The 21911-nt window shown below is 40.8% G+C and overlaps 1 protein-coding gene across 2 annotated transcripts in view; it reads right to left on the reverse strand.

The window, feature by feature from the left end:
• PKP2 (plakophilin 2) overlaps window positions 1–21911 on the reverse strand; it is a 109188-nt gene that overhangs the window by 43927 nt on the left and 43350 nt on the right. For both annotated transcript variants that reach the window (XM_025403471.1, XM_025403470.1), the window contains exons 5-6: window positions 17354–17561; window positions 6708–6885 (exon numbers count right to left, since the gene is read on the reverse strand). In XM_025403471.1, the coding sequence (XP_025259256.1) occupies window positions 6708–6885; window positions 17354–17561 (386 nt within the window). The remainder of the gene's footprint in view (window positions 1–6707; window positions 6886–17353; window positions 17562–21911) is intronic.

Genomic DNA, 21911 nt, shown 5'->3' on the forward strand with positions numbered 1-21911 from the left:
ATAACAAAAGGGTTGGATAAGAGGGAGAATAAATGAAGACCAGTGGCAGAATCCCAAGAAGGCTAGACTAGCTGTCATTCTCAAATTTCTGATAGCTGGTTCTATAACTGTGGAAGAGTCTTGGGGACTTAATTTCTTCCCCTGAAGAATGAGGCCACTAACAGAAGCTCCCTAGATGTGTTTGGTTTTGACCTAAGTGTTTTCCAGAACTCGACTCTCACTGCTCTTAGGGCAAGTGTTTTTCCCCTTCTCTAGTCTGACAGAGCCAGCCCATTCCTCGTGTCTTATACCTGCCCACTTAAGTGCCTACCTGAGCCCTGAGGCATTTTAATTTATTACCTCTAAATTGCTTCCAGTTCTTGTCCTTTAAGAGAAGAAAGAAGCTGAGGGAGGAGGAGGGGAGAAAGAAGGAAAGAAAGAAAGAGGAGGAAAGAAGCTATAAGAATAATAAGCAGAAATGATGGTAAATCTTTGGCAGCAATTTCAGACTTATCCCAGATAATAACCATTGGTTTTATTTATGCTACATTCAGAGATTTTCCAATCAGTGATGTGGAAAATAGAGTTAATAGTCAGGTTACACCAATTCCCTAGGATAAGCCACAGTATAAATTCATACTAAAAAAAAAAAAAAGGACTCACAATAGGTGTGTGTGTGTCTAGGGGGGGTATAGAATCAAAGAAGACAGCCAATGCATTTTTTTTTTTTTTTGAAGTGGAGTCTTTCTCTGTGGCCCAGGCTAGAGTGCAGTGGTGTGATTTCGGCTCACTGCAAGCTCCACCTCCTGGGTTCAAGCGATTCTCCTACCTCAGCCTCCCGAGTAGCTGGGATTACAGGTGCCCACCACTATGCCCAGCTAATTTTTTGTATTTTTAGTAGAGATGAGGTTTCACCATGTTGGGCAGGCTGCTCTTGAACTCCTGACCTGTTGATCAGTCTGCCTCGGCCTCCCGAAGTGCTGGGATTACAGGCATGAGCCACCGTGCCCGGCCTACTTTTTTGGTAATTTAAAATTCTAAGCCTATTATATAAATATTTTGGAATTTGAAATATATGGAAGAGCAATCTGATAATTGCAATACATATTTTAACTAAGTTATACTTCTTACTCCAAGTAAATAAAGGATGCAGTGAAAAAAAAAAGATATTTTAGCAGCTTTTCTCCACTGAAGAAAGAAAAAGAAAGGAAAAAAAGAAAAAGAGGAAAAAAAAAGAAAAAAAAAGAAAGAAGAAGAAAACATGCTGAAGTTTCATTATACCGTCTAAGAAAACAAAGGAATTGCTTCTTCTTTGAAAAGGAGTGTTTATGGAGAAATATGCCTATACCTTAGTTACCTATGTTGTGATGTTAAAGTAATCAACTAATGGAAATTCAATGCTAGCAGCTTGCTGATAAATGTTTAACAACCAGCTTTCTGGGGCTGTGGTAGGGGGAGACGTCTGACTTGCAGAGTTTGTCAATTTCTTTCTTTCTTTGTTTTTAGAGATGGGTCCATGTTGCCCAGGCTGGACCTCTGGGCTCAGGCAATCCTCCTGCCTCAGCCTCCCAAGTTGTTGGGACTACTGGCACACACCACTGTGCCTGGCTTGTGTTTGCCAGTTTCTTACTAAAATACTCCCATCACGGCTAGTCTCAAGCTACCAACATGGTGTCACTGAACATGGAATGATGCTGAAATGCCAAGAATCCCTCTCACTTGCCGGCTCCAACACACTGGAGTGTACAATTTATTTTCCTCTCCTATCTGGGATTTTACCAGTCATTAAGCTAGTGTAGTATGACTTAAGAAAAAAACCGGAAACTTTACATGGGCACATGGTTATCCCTGTTGCAAAATTTGTATCACCTTTCAGTGAGTGACTTCAGTGGTGAAAAGTATATAATTCCAAAGGGCCCTAAAGAAAGCACTGATGCCTGTGGTAAATGCTGTTGCAGGCACATGCTCATCCTAAAGACAAATGATCCGGTACATCCCCAAGGTGGTGGACCTGACAGTGCTAGTCTTTTTTGAAGGATAAATTATGCATGTTCTCTTAGAGAAGTGACCTCACTATAGAAGCTTCAGGTGGGCAGAACTGAAGTCACTGCTACAAGTTCGTTAGTTAAGCAAACATTCTACCTACAGAGCAGATTTGCTCAGCACCATTGCCACGTGCAGACCAGAAATGATCTCAACGTCAAGTCTAGTAAGTGGAGAAAGTCACTGGTGTATGCACAAGTTTTTCTCCAAAATAGACGGAAAGAATTTATTATAGTAATCTAAATCAAACACAATGCTCGAAATACTACTCAATTTAGTTCACTGTCGGCTCTGAATACATGTAGGGAGAAAATAACACCAATCAATTTGTGGCAATTAAGATATTCAGTAACATTCATGATTTTTAAAAATATAGCTAAGATTAACTCTTACTAGAACCAGTCAACATCTGTCTTAAAAATTTTTAAGAGTGAGCTGGAGACATAAATGAGCAACTACTTAGCAGACACCTCTATGTCCTGGAAATCAATGCTATGTGACTGCAGGTTCCTGGAGGTCTTTTCTTTTCTTTTTTTTTTTTTTGAGACAGAGTCTCGCTCTGTCGCCCAGGCTGGAGTGCAGTGGCCCGATCTCAGCTCACTGCAAGCTCCGTCCATGGAGGTCTTTTCTTACATTCTGACTCATATCCTGAATATTCTCCCGGTGGCCTTTCTATCCATTGTGATGACATCTACCCTGAAGTTGTCTACAATGCCATCTCCTACCTTGGAAAGGTGTCTCATTTCATATACTTCATCTTTGTATCTTCTTTGATTATATGAAATGCAGTGCAGAGTTCTACATGCACAGAACTTCAAAAGAACAACACTGAAATGCTGATACAATGCCCATAATGACAACTGAATATGCCTATAAATTGGCAATATCTGACCCTGTGGTGTCTTGAGACTATGAAGGGCAGGGGCTGTATCCACCTAAGCACAATCTGTGGACATGTGACAAATACTAATGTATCTAGCATACTAAGACCTTCGGCTTTGAAGACAAGCTTCCCGCATTTGAATTTCAACTGTCTACTGCTAGCCATATGACTTTAGGAAAATCACTCAACCTCTTTAAGGTTGTTTCCTCATCTATAAAATGAGGAAAACCTACCTTGTAGGGGCTGGTGCTGAGAATAAACTGAGAAAAACCTCATAAGGCATTTAGAGCAGTTTCTAGAACATAACAACAATAAATGTTAGCTATTATTGTTATAAATGAGATATACAGATGAAATCGGAAGGGACAGTTTAGTAAACATATATATTATGGTACTCACTTCCCAGATTTTGGCTATATTCTGCTTTTGGAAGGTGAAATTCAAATAAGTGTTCTGGACTGTTTTGCAAACACTGTTTAAAACAGTGCTATTCTGACTAGAGTGTATTCAGCTACTATATGTTCTGAAAAATGTGTGCCAACCAGGGCATTGCTACAACCAACCAATGTATATCTTCTACTCATCAATCGTAAGGGGAGACTACAGGAAGAGATTTGTAACTAGCATCGTTGCCTTTAGATTTTTACCTTCACAATACACCTTTCCCTGTTGATACTATCATTCTTCTTCTTCCCACAAAAATTATCATATCTCTGTCCTCCATACTAGCTAATTTTGCTTACAGAAGAAAAAAAATTAACTCCTGTTTCTCAAAGAACTAAAAATAAAATTACCATTCAATCCAGCAATCCCATTACTGGGTGTATATACAAAGGAAAATAAATTGTTCTACCGAAAAGGCACATGCGCTCGCATGTTCATCACAGCAGTTCACAATAACAAAGACATGGCTAGATGCCTATCAATAGGGGACTGGATAAGGAAAATGTGGTACACATATACCATGGAATACTACACAGCCATGAAAAAGAATGAAATCATGTCCTTTGCAGCAACATGGATGCAGCTGGAGGCCATTATTCTAAGCAAATTAATGCAGCAGCAGAAAACCAAATATCATATATTCTCACTTAAAAATGGGAGCTAAACACTGGATACAAATAGATACAAAAATGGGAACAACAAACATTGGGGATTTCAAAAGCAGGGAGGGACAGAGTAGGAAAAAGGGTTGAAAATCCATCTATTGGGTACTAAGTTCACTATCTGAGTGATGGGCACATTAGAAGGCCAAACCTTGGCATCACACAATGTACCTGTGTAACAAACCTGTACATGTACTTCCTGAATCGGAAATTTAAAAAAAAGTTAACTCCTTAATGTGATCCTCAAGATCCCCACTATCTGGCTTTAGCCTATGTTTCCAATTTCTGTTTGATTACTTTCTACCACAAACTCCACACTCTTATCAGACTCGACTATTCACCAAATTCACCATGTATTTTCATTTGTTCACTCATTCATTTATTCATTTTATTCAAATACCTTGCTCACTTACTATATGCTGAAAACTTTGCTAAGTGTTAGGCATTAAAGATGGTTTTTAAATGCATAGGCTTAGCTTCTATGGCATTCACAATCTATTAATAGTGGAAAAGGTATGTAAACAACTAACATAATACAGCTATGTGACAAAATCAGTAACGGTGGTGACTTGCCTACAAATTCCCGTTTGAACCCTCAGGAACAAGCACTAGCTTTTGCTGGGGAAGCTGGAAAATGTTTCATAGAAAACATAAACTTTATCTTTGGTTTTAAATCATTAGGAGATTAAGTATTCAATAGGCAGATAATAGAAAATGTTTACCAGGCAAATACAATTAAATAAGGTCTTGATAAGAAAGTACTATGACATCTAAGGAAAAGCAAGTACTTCGGTGGGTATGAAGTATATTTGTGGGAAAAAAGGTGGTAATGAAGGTTGTGGATAGACTGAAAAGGGCTGTGTATACTGTCATGGACCAATGTGTCTTCCATTTTTGTTTGGTTCACCCAGCAAGTTCTTCCACCCTTTTCTTATGGTAATATATCTTGCTGTCCTTGCTATAAAAGCAGGTATCTGATCCAGGCTTGGACAATCCAGGTCAAAAGTGGCTCAAATGATGTGCCCCTTTCTGAAGCCAGGCCAGGAAAAAACTTTCCCTGTGATTGGCACAATCATTTTAAGAAAGACGTGCACTTTTTTGTGTGTGTGGCTAAGCAAGGGCTGCCTATGATTAAGTTATTTAGCAGAGGCGGCTTGTTTGCATTTGCAGGAAATGAGCCCACTAGGAAAAAAGAAGAGCAAGAAGAGATGAGATACAAATAGAAAAAGAGTGAGTCCCAGGAATGCTGAATTCTGTCCCAAAAAGGGAATACGGCCATGGTTCCTGGTATACTTCCTTCACTTCCTCAAGTGACCTGCAATATCTCAGCCACATGGGCCAATGAATTCCTACTTGTTTCAGTGAGTTTAAGTTTGGTCTCCACCATTTTCAACGGAAACAGTCCTAATACATCTGCCACACTAAGAACTCTGTTTTATGTGGTAAGGCAATGGGAGCCAAAGAGAAACTTTAAGACGTGAAATGTGTTTAAGCAGGTGAGCGATGGATCAAAAGTGCACTAGAAAAGCAGATTCAATGGGCAGTACAGAAGATGGATTCAAGGAAGGCCATTTAGGCACTTCTTACGCCTTTCAAGAATGTGGTCCTTTATCTTTAGAGAATTTCTGACTACCGAAATAGTCCAGCAAGGCCCGGCTCACTTGACATCTCTTCTCTAGTGCCCTTCTGATCTCACCAGACGCCATGAATGGTCCTTTGTTCTGCATTCCCGCAGCGCTTCACTTGCACCTTTGACATCTTAGTTCGCAAACTTCAGTGTCTGTCAGAATCACCTAGAGGCTTGTTAAAACTAGACTGCTGGGCCTGACCTTGAGCATTTCTGACTCAGGAGGTCTGGGGTGGGACCTGAGAATTCTAACAACTTCCAGGTGGTGCTGGACCTGTGGCCAGCTTTGAGAACTGCTGCTGTCTTCTATCTGTGTCCCCTGCTCCAATAAACATCCCTTACAGATATTCTTGTTTTGTATGTTTTGAGACAGGGTCTTGCTCTGTCACTCAGGCTGGAGTGCAGTGGTGCAATCAGGGCTCACTGGAACCTCAAACCTCCTGTGCTCAAGAGATTCTCTGTCCCAGCCTCCCGAGTAGGTGGGACTACGTGTGCACACCACCATGCCCAGCTAATTGTTTTCATTTTTTTGTGGAGACAGGGTCTTGCTATGTTGCCCAGGCTGGTCTTGAACTCCTGACCTCAAGTGATCCTCCTGTCTCAGCCTCCCAAAGTGCTGGGATTTCAAGTGTAAGCCACTGCACCCAGCCAAGGGTTTTCTTATTCATCTTTGTATAGCCTTCAGTAGCTAACATAACGTTTTACACAAAATTGGTATTTGATATGTATTACTGTGTGATTAACTATGGAGATAAAATAAACATATTATCGTAATAAATTTTTTCAGTTACCATCCAAATAGAGTCTCTCAAAAAATCAACTGTGTAGGCCGGGCACAGTGGCTCATGCCTGTAATCCCAGCACTTTGGGAGGCTGAGGCAGGCAGATCACTGTACTCCAGCCTGGGCCTCAGAGCGAGACTCTGTATTTTTTTTTTTTTAAACAAACAAACAAACAAACAAACAGTGTAACTAGAGAAAGAACCAAAGGCAGAACATATCCTGACTTCCTTGGGGCTACCTAATTTTTGATTACATCTTCTATCAGGGCAGGGTACAGGTAGCATTACCTTAGGCATCCAGTGACGTTGTAGAATATGTCAAAATCGAGCAAACCATTTGCTTTTGGGTAGTCTCCTTCAGGCCACCCAGAAAAGGGGATGATGATATTCTCGGTCAGCGTAAGCAATGCTTCTGTTATCATGAGATTCTTGAGTTTGTCATTAGATGACAAATTCCACAGCAAACCTAGAAAAGCACAGAGTTAACATGAAGACAGTGCAGGGTGGGACCAAAATGACTGCTGGCAAGTTCCGTGAAGGCCATCAACTCCAGGGCTACGACTAAGTCACAAAAAAATTTGGGGGTGGGGTGGGGCGGGCAGCCCCTTTCCCAAATGGAAGAACCCAATAAGAACTCATTAGATGGTGATGGAGGCTGACCCACGTGAACAATAAATATACGGCTTAGGCTACCCACTGTGCAGGTTTAAACTCATCAGATAGATAAATAAAAGCCACACATACTTAAGCATTTATTGCTGTTTCTCTTAAAGGGCCCTACCACAAAGCTGACCTGACTGAGATAATAAAGTCTGGGCTCACCAGCAGGGAGGCTTAAAACGGTCCTATTGTAACTAAAACTTCAACATTTTTAAAGAGTTGTATTTTTTTTCTCCCTTAGATAAACATGGGAAAATATCTTCCCTATCTCCTTCCCCACTAACTGTAACTTTCACCTGACATTGTGCCTCCCAGTAAGAGCAGGGAGGGTCTGCAGAAAGCCTTTCTCCATGCCTGTCAACAGGAAGCTGATCAACATCACCAATTAATGTTATTGACTGCTACCCAATCACAGAATCACATCCTCCAGCTATTTATTCTGGCTACCTCATGTATAGTTTTATAGTTTGGCAGTGAAGGAGAGACAAGAGGATCTCCCCTATCTGCCAACTTGCATGGTCAAAGATTAGTACCCTCTTTACTCATTAAATTTTCTCTTTCCTCTTGAATCCCCCATATTAAAGAGAAAGACCATATGGGCTAATCTGAAGAAACTGAGATAATAGCATGTTGTAATTTCTAAGGTATATACTGTGACATAGAGACTGAGGCTGGGTACTGAGAGAGAACAGAAAGTGGTATATATATTTACGATTTTTTTTTTTTTTGAAATTTGGAGCTCGAATGCTTCAGATTCAGTGGAAGGAAGACTGTACACCGATTGCTTGCTATTCCAGGGACTCCCAGCAGGTGTAGAGTTGCCTCACCATCTTTTTTTTTTTTTTTTTTTTTTTTTTTTTTTGAGACTGGGTCTCACTCTATTGCCCATGCTGGAGTGCAGTGGCGGCTTGATCTCGGTTCATTGCAATCTCCGCCTCCCAGGTTCAAGTGATGCTCCTGCCTCAGCCTCCCAAGTAGCTGGAATTACAGGCGCCCTCCACCATGCCTGACTAATTTTTGTATTTTTAGTAGAGACGGGTTCCACCATGTTGGCCAGGCTGGTCTCAAACTCCTGACCTCAAATGATCTGCTGCCTCAGTCTCCCAAAGTGCTGGGATTACAGTCGTGAGCCATTGCCTGGCCCGCCTCATCATCTTTCATACTGCAATAGGTTACCCTAACTCACTAATGCCCAGGAAAAGGAGAAGAAGGGGCAGAAAGAGAAGGGATGACTCTTCCCTTTCTACCCTATCCTCCTTGCTGCCCAGGCAACAATTCCTACTTCTTTTTTTTCCCTTGAGACGGAGTACTACTTTGTTGCCCAGGCTGGAGTGCGGTGGTGCGATCTTGGCTACTGCAACCTCTGCCTCCCAAGTTTGAGACATTTTCCTTCCTCAGCTTCCCGAGTAGCTGGGATTACAGGCACGCGCCACCATGCCTGGCTAATTTTTGTATTCTCAGCAGAGACGGGGTTTCACCATGTTGGCCAGGCTGGTCTCGAACTCGACCTGGTGATCTGCCCACCTCGGCCTCCCAAAGTGCTGGGATTACAGGCGTGAGCCACTGTGCCTGGCCCAGCAATTCCTACTTTTTGTTTTGAGACAGAGTCTTACTCTGTCGCCTAGGCTGGAGTGCAGTGGCGCAATCTCGGCTCACTGCAACCTCCGCCTTCTGGGTTCAAGTGATTCTCCTGCCTCAGCCTCCTGAGTAGCTGGGATTACAGGTGCACATCACCACACGCTGCTAATTTTTTGGTATTTTTAGTAGAGACAGGGGTCTCACCATGTTGGTCAGGCTGGTCTCAAACTCCCGACCTCATGATCCACCCGCCTCGGCCTCCCAAAGTTCTGGGATTATAGGCATGAGCCACCGCGCCCAGCCCAAAATTCCTACTTCTTAAATTGACTGTGGTCTGTGCAAAGGAAAGAGGAAGCATAGGTACTCGGAGCAGGCTCCTTTATGAACACAGCAAATGTGGCAGACTTGGCTGAACTCTGTGGCAATCATCATCTCCCCTGAAATAACAGTCTGTATAGTTAAAGCTTGGTAATTACTCAGTATACTTACATTTGGTCCAACCAATTAGAACACATTAGGCTTCAGGCAGTCTTTTGGGCTTAAACAGTTTGCTTCCGCTGTGCAAAGGTAGCTACTTTTTGAAACTGTAACCAGATTTCCATTGGAGCCTACACAGAGCTTTCATTAGATACAGTGACACTGGGTCTGGTGTCTTGTGAGGACTAGATTTCTGGCTTATGAGGAGGTCTTTTCCTGATCAAACTAGCATTTGGAGTTAAGGAGCAGTGTCCCTCAGCCACAGGTTTTGTAACACAATGACTTCATTCCTCCCACTTCTCCTTAAGAGGCCCTGGAAGAGGGACAGATAAAACTCAGAAGGTGGTTGAAAACAATTTAAAGGCAAGTCTGAGGTTGAATTTTGGTTACTAAGCTACAAAAGCAAGTTAGAAAGAAGAGAGAAATGAAGAAGAAGAAAAAAAGCTTCTTTAGTTCTAAATAAGCAAACAAATTAATAGTCTCTGCCTGCCAGAAGCTTAAGAACGTGAAGCATAATGACATTTCCTCCTTTTAAAAAGGACCACACAGGGCACTCAAAGGAAAAGTACACCTTACAATAAAAACCAGAGAGGATTAATTGGAACAAAGGGAGTGGAATTTTCCTTCAACAGTCAATATCCTTTAGAGCTTGGCATGCTCTGTTATTTCTACAAAAGTATACAATTTCGGAAGTTTCAGTATAATTTTAGAATTTCTAATATAGGATTTTGCATAGAAATGTCATGCCTGTCAAATTTCTGGGTGGCATGAAAGCTGTGAAAGAACTAAGATGTTCAGTAGAGATTCAGGATTACATATGCGTACACACACACACCCTCAAACAAAATCAGTGAGTAACCAACTACAAACTGGGAAAATATGTACAAGATGAGATAAAAGGTTAATATTCTTAATATATAGAGTTCTTATAAATCACTAAAAAGTGAAACACCAGTAGAAAAATTGGGAAGGTACACAACACAGAACCAACTGATATTAGGAGCTAATCTACAAAGCAATCCATGTTCTCTAGTAACTAAAGAAATGCAAATTTAAACAACTAGATATCATTTCGTATCACTGGAGGAGGCAAAACCAGAACCAATGAGTGGAAATTCTAAAGAAGGAGATTTTGGCTCACTGAAAGGATAAACTTCTAAGAGAGCTTTGACGAAAACAGAAGGAACTACTTGTAAGACCCAGCTCTATCACTGGAGGGAATAAAAATTAGCTTATCCCTTATCAGAAAGTAGACGAGGGCTTTCACCCTGAAATTAAAGTGTTAGACTAGAGGAGTGGTTTCCAAATGAGCCCAGTGACAAAACAGACTCACAGTCTTGGGCCATGCCCCAAATTTGCTGAGCCAGAATCTCGGGATGGAGTTCAGGACTTATATTTTAAAAAAATGATTCCAGTTTTGGGCATGATGAAACCAATGGACTAGATGATTCCGAAGAGATGTCCCTTCGATGATCAGATTCTGGACTACCTAATATAATATTTACAGTTTGGGTTTTCATGTGTCTCATCTTTAACTGTTGGTCAATTTATTCATAGTGTCTTAATGTCTACTAGTATAGTTCTTTGTTGCAGATGGTCTGTCTGCCTGTAATTTTCTACCATGAGGCTCTCATTCTAGCCAAAAAGAAAGGGATCTGGACACTGTTAAGGGATATAATTAGAATAATTATCAATTATAAGAGACAATGATAACTCCTATTATCCAGAAATTTATTGCCAACTGTGATGTTTGCAAAAAATAGCTAACCAGTAAAGGGATCTTAGATATTACAACTCATGTTTAATAATAATGGCCTCAGCCGGGCACAGTGGCTCACGCCTATAATCCCAGCACTTTGGGAGGCCAAGGCGGGTGGATCATGTGGTCAGGAGATCAAGACCATCATGGCTAACATGGTGAAACCCTGTCTCTACTAAAAATACAAAAAAAAAAAATTAGCTGGGCGTGGTGGCGGGCACCTGTAGTCCCAGCTACTCAGAGGCTGAGGCAGGAGAATGGCGTGAACCATGGAGGCGGACATTGCAGTGAGCCAAGATAGCGCCACTGCACTCTGGCCTAGGCGACAGAGTGAGACTCCGTCTCAAGATAAATAAATAAATAAATAAATAAAAATAATGACCTCTAGGACAGAAAATATAGTAATTTAACAAATCTGCCTTAACACTTAGGCAGCAAAACTTCCAAATTTTCTGATTAAATAAATCCCTATCTTCAGTGAAAAAGAATGAGGAGAAAAAGATGATGACAATGACCACTCGAACAAGGACAAGAAAGAAAACTGGTTCTTTTTAACCGTGTTTTTCAAAGTGGTCAAAGAGTGGGAGGATTTTTTGTTTGTTTGTTTGTTTGTTTTACAATTTCCCTTACATAGATATACCCCTCCTTTCACCTAAATTTTGCAAAACTTACCTGGAATATCAGGTTATTAAAAAAGTCATGTATTTCAAGTTACATATAAACCCAGGGTACCTTGTTATACATTATGAATGTAGAATAAAATAATATACAATTACTTAAAGTACATAATATTTTATAGCAAAACATTTTGAGTATTTTATTAAAATATAGCAATCCAATTAAGTACTTCTACAAAACATGCAGAGATTAATACGCAGTTTCAGCACATTTCACTGACCATCACCTCTGACTCTTTCATATGTAATGAGAGAGGGATAAGAACCCCCGCTGCACTCTTACCATGACTTGTCCGTTTTCATCCAAGGTATATCCCTGCTCACTCCAGCCAATGCTCACTACTCAGTGACCTTGAAGATGAACTTCTGAGACTAAGATGTGCCGTTCTCATTTCAATTACGGGAACACTACCACACTCACTCAGTAAGGGAGAAAGAACAATCTCACCGGGGTAAGGGGAATGGGGGTGTCTTTGATCCTAAAGTTCTTTCATTAGAAGAGAAGCTCCTAGGCTACTACTGGAAATGTCAGGAAAGTCAGTGAGTTTAGATTCGTTCCCAGTGATGCTAAACTTCTTATGCACGTGTAGAAACAGATGGTTCATTTTGTATATTTTGGCTAGAAAAATGAAGGTCTTATCTTAAAACACACCGACTCTCTTACTGGTATGTATTCTAGGTATTTCCAGGCCAGAAGACTCTTTTTCACATTTGGTCAGACATCCACAGTTGTTGAGAAACTAACGTGAGCACCACAGCTCATTCTGCGATTAAATACATGGCATGGCAGAAGTGGCAACTTAATATTAAATGATGCAAACGCGGCTCAGAGACGCCCCTTTCTTCAAAATTCTGCTGAAAGTCGGGAGGAAACTGAGAGTAAAGTATGGAAAGATGGCATCTGAAATGCTTCAGAGAAGTGAAGTTGAGCCAACTATTGAAGGATGAGCGGGTTCTCCAGGCAGTTTAAGTGTGCAAAAGGATTCCACTCTAAGACAGCAGGAGAGACAGACACCAAGACAGAAAACAGGCATAGAGCAGACCAGCAGGTTCTTTAGGATTTCAGAACTTAGGCTGGAAGAAGATGAGAGGAGACCCTGCTGCCAATGATCATCAGGCTCACATCATAACACCTTTGTGTGGGATACTACAGAGTACGGGCTTCATCTCATGGGAAGCAGGGAGCACAGTGGGACAGTATGTTTATTAGAAAGACAACACTAGAAGCAGAATGGAGGATAGTCTGGCGATGTGCAATACTGAATCCCAGCGGCCAGGTAAGAAAGAGGCTACTACTGCAGGAGTAGAGCGAGAGATGAAGACAGCTTGAACCAAGGCAGAGACAAGAAGAGAGGGGGCCGGGCACGGTGGCTCACGCCTGTAATCCCAGCACTTTGTAAGGCCGAGGCCAGCGGATCACCTGAGGTCAGGAGGTTCGAGACCAGCCTGACCAACATGGAGAAACGCCGTCTCTACTAAAAATACAAAATTAGCTCGGCATAGTGGCTCATGCCTGTAATCCCAGCTACTCGGGAGGCTGAGGCAGGAGAATTGCTCGAACCTGGGAGGCAGAGGTTGCGGTGAGCTGAGATCGCGCCATTGCACTCCAGCCTGGGTAACAAGAGTGAAACTCCTTCTCAAAAAAAAAAAAAAAAAAAAAAAGAATAGAGAGGAAGGGTCAAACAGGAGCGAGGAAGAGCTCTCTGATGAGAGTCTCAAAGACTACAGAAATGAGTCATCACGTGCCTCAAAAGTAGGCAGGATGACAGCAAAACACTCAGATACAACTAGGTTCAAACCTGGGCTTTGTACTTTACTATTTATACAACCTTGGGCAATTAACCCCTCTGAGTCTCATACTGATCATATGTAAATCACCAATTATGCTTCCACCTCTTATGGAGTTGTCAGGAGAAACTGGATTAAAAAAAAAGAAAGCCCTAGCTTAGTGACCAACACATAATAGAGGTTCAGAAAAAAAAAAAAGGTCTAAGAAATAGACCAGTAAGATTCACATATATACTTACTTTCTTTGTGTTTCTAAACAAAGATATAAACATGTCTATATTAGGTTAACAATTTATTTCCGAGGCCCAGAAAGCCCTTATTTAGCTCTTCTATTAGTAGAGCCACAGGGAGTAATTTAGAAGGATTTGTATCAAATGTTCAAATGTCTGTTCGGTTCAATTAGCATGTAATGAACACCCTCCAGGAGGGATGTTTGGCTTATACTAGAAATCCTGGGTGCTGTACAATCAACTTCCATTTATCAACTCTATAGCTGATCTAATGATGCCTGAATGGTTTCATATGGAATCAACATCACAGAATGTTCTCTGATGTTAGTCTCCTATTGCCTATGCAGAAGAGGAACCGTGCTTCAATGGCTTGTTCCCTCGACACATGCAAGCACACACACATTTCCCAAGCTTTCTAACTATCAGGCACCCTAACTCCAAATCACACTATTTTCCATGTTTCCTCTAAATGACTGGCAGCTAGCTTCTTTCTGCCTCTTTGCCTTGCTAGTGATGCTCACTTTGCCAGGAATAACTTTCATCCTCCTTCAATACACCAATCCAAAGCCTATTCCTCTTTTAAGGTCCACAATGAAACATAACCCCATCAGGAAATGCTGTCTATTGCTGCTTTTGCATTACAACACAATTGAGAATTGCTACTGAATCTGTATGACCTACAAAGGCTAAAATGTTCACTGTCTTACCCTTTACAGAAAATGTTTGCTTACCTCTGCTCTATGTGAATGGAGGTAAGTGATGAACTTTTCCGGGGGCTATAAAACTAGTAGATGGAGAAACAAAATCCAATGTGGGTGCAGTGGTGTGTCCCTGTAGTCCCAGCTACTCAGGAGGCTGAGGCAGGAGGATCTCATGAGCCCAGGAGACCAGCCTAGGCAGCACAGTGAGATCCCCATCCTTTAAAAAAACAAAAACAAAAACAAAAACAAACCCAAATCCACACCCTTCCTAGGCTGTGATTCTCAGTGCCCGACCTCTGAAAGCTGCTCTGTAAATGTTGGTTAAATGAATGGAATCACTTTTAATTTCTACAGGCATTTTACTACAAATCATGGATATGAAAAGAAATCCCTCATGGGACATGACAAAATGCTGGCAAGAGGGTAGCACGGTACTAGCCAGGCGCGGTGGCTCATGCCTGTAATCCCAGCACTTTGGGAGGTGGAGGCAGGAGGATTCCCTGAGGTCGGGAGCTCGAGACCAGCCTGACCAACATGGTGAAACCCTGTCTCTACTAAAAATACAAAAAATTAGCTGGGCGTGGTGGTGAGTGCCTGTAACCCCAGCTACTTGGGAGACTGAGGCAGGGAGAATTGCTTGAACCCCGGAGGTGGAGGTTGCAGTGAGCTGAGATCGTGCCACTGCACTCCAGCCTGGGCGACAAAGCAAGACTCCATCTCAAGGAAAAAAAAAAAAAAAAAAAGAGAGTAGAGAGAGTAGCATGGTACCTCACATAGTTTTATAAAATTAAAATACATCAGAATTTAAAATGTGATATTTAGCAATATGGATACAGCTGGAGGTCATTATCCTAAGCAAATTAATGCAAAAACAAAAAATCAAATACTACATATTCTCACTTACAAATGGGAGCTAAACATTGGGTATACATGGACATAAAGATGACTAAAACAGGGAGGAAAGGATGGGGGCAAGGGTTGAAAAACTATCTATTGGGTACTACACTGAGTACCTGGATGACAGGACCATTCGTACCCCAAACCTCAGCACCACACAATATACCCATGTGACACACTTGCACATGTAACCCCAAATCTAACATGAATGTTGAATTTTTTAAAAATGTGATATTTTAAGATACAAAGCGAGTAGAGACAATGACAAAGTCTTTATAGAGAAATTAAACCTATCGTATAACTAAATGAATAAGGTAGAAGAGCAAAATATATTCAATTCAATTTAAAACAGTATTTGTGGAGTACTTCCTTTAAAAGTATTTACCAGAACACTGTCAACTATTATACATAGTTAATTTTAAAAAAACCTCTTCTATGATATATATTCTTTGAGCATTTGTTCCCTCATCTATAAAACTGACATATAACACCTGATAATATCTAGAAACCCAAGGTTTTTGTGATAATTAAATTAGAAACTGTATGTACATCTCTGAGACACTGAAGATATTTAATAAAAATTTACTGATGATTGCACTCAGTTATGCCTCCTGCAATCTTTTTTAATTCTTTTGAGATAAGGTCTCACTCTGTTGCCCAGGCTGGAGTACAGTGGTGCAATCATGGCTCACTGTACCAAACTCAACCTCCTGGGCTCAAGCAATCCTCCCACCTCAGCCTCCCGAGTAGCTGAGACTACAGGCACACACCACTACCACGCCTGGCTAATTCCTTATTTTTCGTACAGACAGGGTCCCACTGTGTTGCCCAGGCTGATCTTGAACTCCTGGGCTCAAGCAATCCCCCTGCCTTAGTCTCCCAAAGTGCTGGGATTACAGGCATGAGCTACTGCACCCAGCCCCTCCTTCACTCTTTGTACTGTGTGCAGGGAGCACAAGTGGAGAGCTGATGGTGATAGCAGGGAGCGTGATTTTTCTGGAACATCAATAAATCATTTTCTCTTTTATCATATGACTGTTCATTTAAATGAAACTAGCCCCTTCTCTTCATGCTTAGAGGACATATTACTAACACTGTTGTTTTAATTCTATCTGATTAGTCCATCTCTCCAATTCATTGCATAAAAAGGAGACATTTGCTCAAATCAGTATTTGAACAAAAATGTGAAGTAGACAATTAAAAAAACAAACATATCCAGTTACTCTTCTTTCTTTAAGGTTGCAGTGAGCTAAGGAGGTGGTACTGAGAGGAGTCCAGATAATGGAAAGATTGGGAAAAACAGCTTCTAATATTTGATTAATTTGATTAAATTGATTCTCCACATGGGAAAACTACGTGACTCTCCATTTCATTTTTTTTTCTATAGATCCAGCAAGCCGGTTGTTGAGCAAATAATACGAACAACTGAGTGTGATTCTTGTCAGTTTTCTTTAGAAGGTTTAGGACACCTGGGTAACAGTGAAACCCTACATGTTCTTAAACTACAAAGTGGGCTGTTAGTGAATTTAAGCAGAATTTTTATTACAGTGAGTCTTGTCAAGTTGTTTTAAAGACATTTAGTCAAAGGCGCATAGAGTTCCTAATTAAGAATATCAAGCAAAAGCCGCAGAACATTTTCCCTTTCAGAAAAAAGGAATTCAGGCTGGGCGCAGTGGCTCATGGCTCATGCCTGTAATCCCAGCACTTTGGGAGGCCGAGGCGGGCGGACGAGGTCAGGAGTTCGAGACCAGCCTGGCCAACATGGTGAAACTAAACTTTAGTAGAAACATGGTCTCTACTAAAAATACAAAAATTAGCTGGGTGTGGTAGCACATGCATGTAATCCCAGCTACTAGGGAGGCTGAAGCAGAATTGCTTGAACCCCAGAGCTGGAGGTTGCAGTGAGCCAAGATTGTGCCACTGCACTACAGCCTGGGTGATAGAGCAAGATTCTGTCTAAAAAAAAAAAAAAAAAAAAAAAGGAATTCAAATATGGCTCAAATCTGGAGGCTAAGCCAGCAGGTAACCATGTTCCTTTAAAGCCATCTATAGCATAACAATGAGCCCATCAATCATTTGCTCCAGGAAACTTAAGAAAAAGAGATGACGTAAGGCATCTGGCTGGGGTGCAAATGTGTTACGTTCTACAATATTCAGTAAGCACTACCTGTTATTTGTTTTTTAGTCTCCAAGTCTCTGGTTTGCTTCAGCACCTGGAGCAGCCGAGGTATCCCATTTAGTTCAGCCACCTCCAATTTGTTGTCATTGTCTTCAAATACTAAGTTTCTCAAGGCCCCACACACAGCTCGCTGAACGTCTTCATTCTGAACTTTTAGGAGCTGCAGAAGCTTGGGGATGCCACGAAGCTGGTTAACCTGCGGAAGAAGTAGATGCACATTTCTAATATTAATTTTGATGTGGCATCAAGACATCCAATGTAATACAAACAGATGAAGTTTACTGATGCTGATTAGAACCTTTCTTCATCAACAACTATGTGTAGCACAACTTAGATTCTTGTAGAATATACCCCAGCTATAAGGCAGTTATCTGTCATCAAGGAACTTACAGTAAATTCAGGAAGTTAAGACTGAAACCTATGAAATAATTGAAGGGGAAGATTAAGTGATAAAGGGTGCATAGGTACTAGTTAAACAAAGTTAAGTGATAAAAGCTTGGAGCATAATAAAAATGAAGAGAATTGGGAATCTAGGCAGTAAGGGAAGTTTTATTAAAGAATCCAGAATTACGTATGTTTTTTCCTAAGACAAAACTTTATAGTCCATATATAAAATGAATAGCATCACTTTCATTAACAGAAGTAAAAATGCATTTACTATGTCAACCTCAGTAGTAATGCAAACTAACCCTAAATTCTTATACTCAATTGCATTGAGTATTTTAAAAGACTTATAAAACCTATGCAAGCAGTTTAAGCAGATAAAATAACTTTACACTTTTAAATGTGTTATTTAAAAAATATTCCTTCTCTCCAAATACGTAAGAAAGCGCATGCTATTAGAGAAAAGGCACAACCACCAATGGGAAACAAATTGATGGTTTAAATTTTGAAACCTATGGGTGTTTAAGAAGAGGCCAAATAATCCTAATCTAAACAAGGAGATTTCCTGTTTTAGTCTGAAAATATTATCTAAAGAAATTAAAAGGCAGACACAGTGTTGGTGAAATGAAACATTAGGTTGTAGACTGAAGGCTTTCCTTCTCTTAGGCTTCCATTCACATTTGATTTTGAAACTTTTAAGTTGCCAAGAGCAGTTGGTAAAGATCTCATTTTCACTATCTTAATGCAGAAATTTTGAGGAAGTAAGTTTTCATGAATGGGCATGAGCTTCCCTTTCAGACGAAGTTTGTCACTTAGCAAGGACACCCTAACTGCCAGCAGTTTATGCTCAGCAGAGAGCTGCATGCCTGGCTCGGGGCAGATTTGCATATTTTCTATGTATCAAACTCTAGCCTCCCTTTCATAGACAGATAAATGGTATTTAGGACACAGGCTCCAATATTACATATTCTTTTGACAGGACTGGAGAAAAGTCTAGAAAGGTGGAAATAAGTATCAGAATTGTAAAACAATATAAATAATAAAAATAATAGCCACAATAACAACCACAATCATTATAATAAAGCAAAAATTACAACTCCTCTCCCTCCTACTTCTAACATTAAGAAGTGTCAGTATAGTGTTAGGAGTTTTATATACATTATCTAATTAATAGATTGCAAGAACCTTAAGAAGAAAGTACTCTTGATTCCTTTAAGGCTTCACTGGACGTAATAAGGAATAAATACTTCCTCTTGCTGACTGCCTTCTGAGGAGACATTTGCTGAATAAGAGACAGATGGGAGAGTGGCCACAGCAATTCTGTTGGACTGTGTCTAAAGCCATTTAAATGCATGATAAAGATTTCTTAGCTGGCTGGGTGCGGTGGCTTATGCCTGTAATCCCAGCACTTTGGGAGGTCGAGGTGGGCGGATCACGAGGTCAGGAGTTCGAGACCAGCCTGGCCAACAAGGTGAACCCCCGTCTCTATTAAAAATAAAACATTAGCTGGGCGTGGCAGTGCATATGCCTGTAATCCCAGCTACTCAGGAGGCTGAGGCAGGAGAATTGCTTGAACCCGGGAGGCGGAGCTTGCAGTGAGCAGAGATGGCACCACTGCACTCCAGCTCAGGCGACTGTGAGACTCCATCTCAAAAACAAACAAAAAAGATTTCTTAGCTGTCAAGTAAATCTGGTCCAACAGATTATTTCATCACTTCATCTATTCCTATTACAGGCTGAGTATCCCTTATCTGAAAATCTGAAATCTGAAATACTTCAAAATCTGAAACTTTTTGAATGCTAACATAATGCTCCAAGGGAGTAATTCAGATCTTGGATTTTTGGATTAGGAAGGCTCAACCAATGTAATGCGAATATTCCCAAATCTGAAAAACCCCAAATTCAAAATACTTCTGGTCTCAAGCATTTTGGGTAAGCGACACTTAACCTGTATTATACTTCCTTAAAAGCAAAAAAAAAAAAAAGAAAAAAAAAGAAACACACACACACGAACACACCACAATTTATGTTAAAACAATCTGTAATTCACATTTCCCTAATTCCCTAATTTTTATTTCATGGTAAGGTTTTAAGGTAAATTCATACTATCTCTTTTTTTTTTTTTTTATACAGAGTCTCACTCTGTCGCCCAGGCTGGAGTGCAGTAACATGATCTTGGCTCACTGCAACCTCTGCCCCCTGAGTTCAAGCAATTCTCCTGCCTCACTCAGCCCCCCTAATTGCTGGGATTACAGGTGTGCGCTACCACGCCCAGCTAGTTTTTGTATTCTGAGTGGAGATGGGGTTTTGCCATGTCAGCCAGGCTGGTCTCAAATTCCTGACCTCAAGTGATCCACCTACCTTGGCCTCCCAAAGTGCTAGGATTACAGGGGTGAGCCACTGCACCCAGCCGGCTTCCTCCTTTTAATAAGTTAAATTACAGAAAGAAAGGCCTTGACTGGCAAAATAGCACTGTGGGATATATACCCATGTCTTCTGGGTGAACCCTGTTACTCTGTTACCATGCCACATTGCCTGTTTTTAAGTTTTTGAGAAAATATAAGTTTACAATATAAATTCACACTGTATAAGCTACATGAATGCCAGATATACCAAATCTTCCCAGTAGCAGTATACATATCAGATGCAAAAACAAAATCCTATTTGTCCTGAGGTACTTTGGCAGCTTTAGACATATTTTATTAACTTAATTCTTAATTTATAAGTTGTCTTCTTCAAAATATGATGGGAAATGGCTTACTGGTCATATTGCATTTCAAGCTGCAATCACAGAATTAGTACAAAGTGACATATGGAAGCCTCCCCAGCTCAGAACAGCTCCCTTAGCCTGTCACCTTTATCACCTTGGCTTTCAGCACTTGCTGTAGCCCGGAAAGAGAGAACTACAGACACAGCAGTGCTCCGATAAAGGCTGAAATCTGGCTACAGCTCTACTTACTGTATAACTTGACTCCCTCGTGTCTGGCACTTATCCCAAGTTTAAAAATAGGCTTTAGTTACTTTCATCGATTTTATCAAGCAAATGGATATAAATCCTGCTAAACGCAAAAAGTTAATGACCTTCTCCTTGCATTTAACTAAAAGATGGTAGGTGACGAATCCTATCCACAGTAGGACCAATGTCAAATGTGCTGCTCTTGTCCTTAACATTCAGGGAAGCAGCTGGGACCAGAGAGGTTTGATGAGTTTCCCAATTATACTGAATCCTCGGGGTATTTTTCCCTCCTTTGGGAAAAGGAAAAAAGAAATAGACTAACATGCATGTTTCAGAACTTCAAAAAAGTTATCATTTGAGTTGGTTTCTAAATACATGAAAGGGCAGAGTCACATATGAGAATCTTAACTCTCTCTGTGGCTTTATTCTGATTATCTTTCCTGTCAATTATAAAATAAGTAAATGACGAGGACTTCTGGTTGCAAATAAGTACAGGGAACACACGGCCTCTGCTGAGGCAAAGGCTCTGTCCAGCCCCGGAGCCTTTGCTCTCACTTCCTCCTCCTGTCTGGAAGGTTCAGTCCACTCTGACTCTCTTCCAGCAAAGCCCTATTCATCCTGTGGGATCCAGCTCAAATGTCACCTCCTCTATGAAATGTCACTCCCTTTCTCTGCTTTCCCTCCCATTAGAATTAATCACTCCCTGTAAATTGACATAACCTTTCAGGAAGGCAAGTGGCAATATGTGTCAAAACTTTTAAAATACTCACTTCTAGTAACCTTTATTGGGAAACAATGTGAAATGAAGACACAGACTAACATGCAAAAATAGTGACTACTTCTTTTATAATAGCAGAAAATAAGAAACCATGAATATCCAGCAGTGGGGGAAGACTGGTTGATAGTTGTCACATACCCATATGTTGAGGTATCCACAGGTGAGGCAGACCTGACAAAGACACCATTAGCCACACAGTTCCCTCACTAGTCAAATGGGAATTACTGTGTAAGATGAGCAATTACATGTCAGGCACACAGCAGTCACTCAATACAAGGTTGCAACTACCATCACCTTTAACAAGTTAACTGAAACTGGCCATCAGAGAAATGCAAATCAAAACCACAATGAGATACCATCTCATACCAGTTAGAATGGCAATCACTAAAAAGTCAGGAAACAACAGTTGCTGGAGAGGATGTGGAGAA

This window comes from Theropithecus gelada, chromosome 11 (genome assembly GCF_003255815.1).
Source record: "Theropithecus gelada isolate Dixy chromosome 11, Tgel_1.0, whole genome shotgun sequence".
NCBI classification, from domain to species: Eukaryota; Metazoa; Chordata; class Mammalia; order Primates; family Cercopithecidae; genus Theropithecus; species Theropithecus gelada.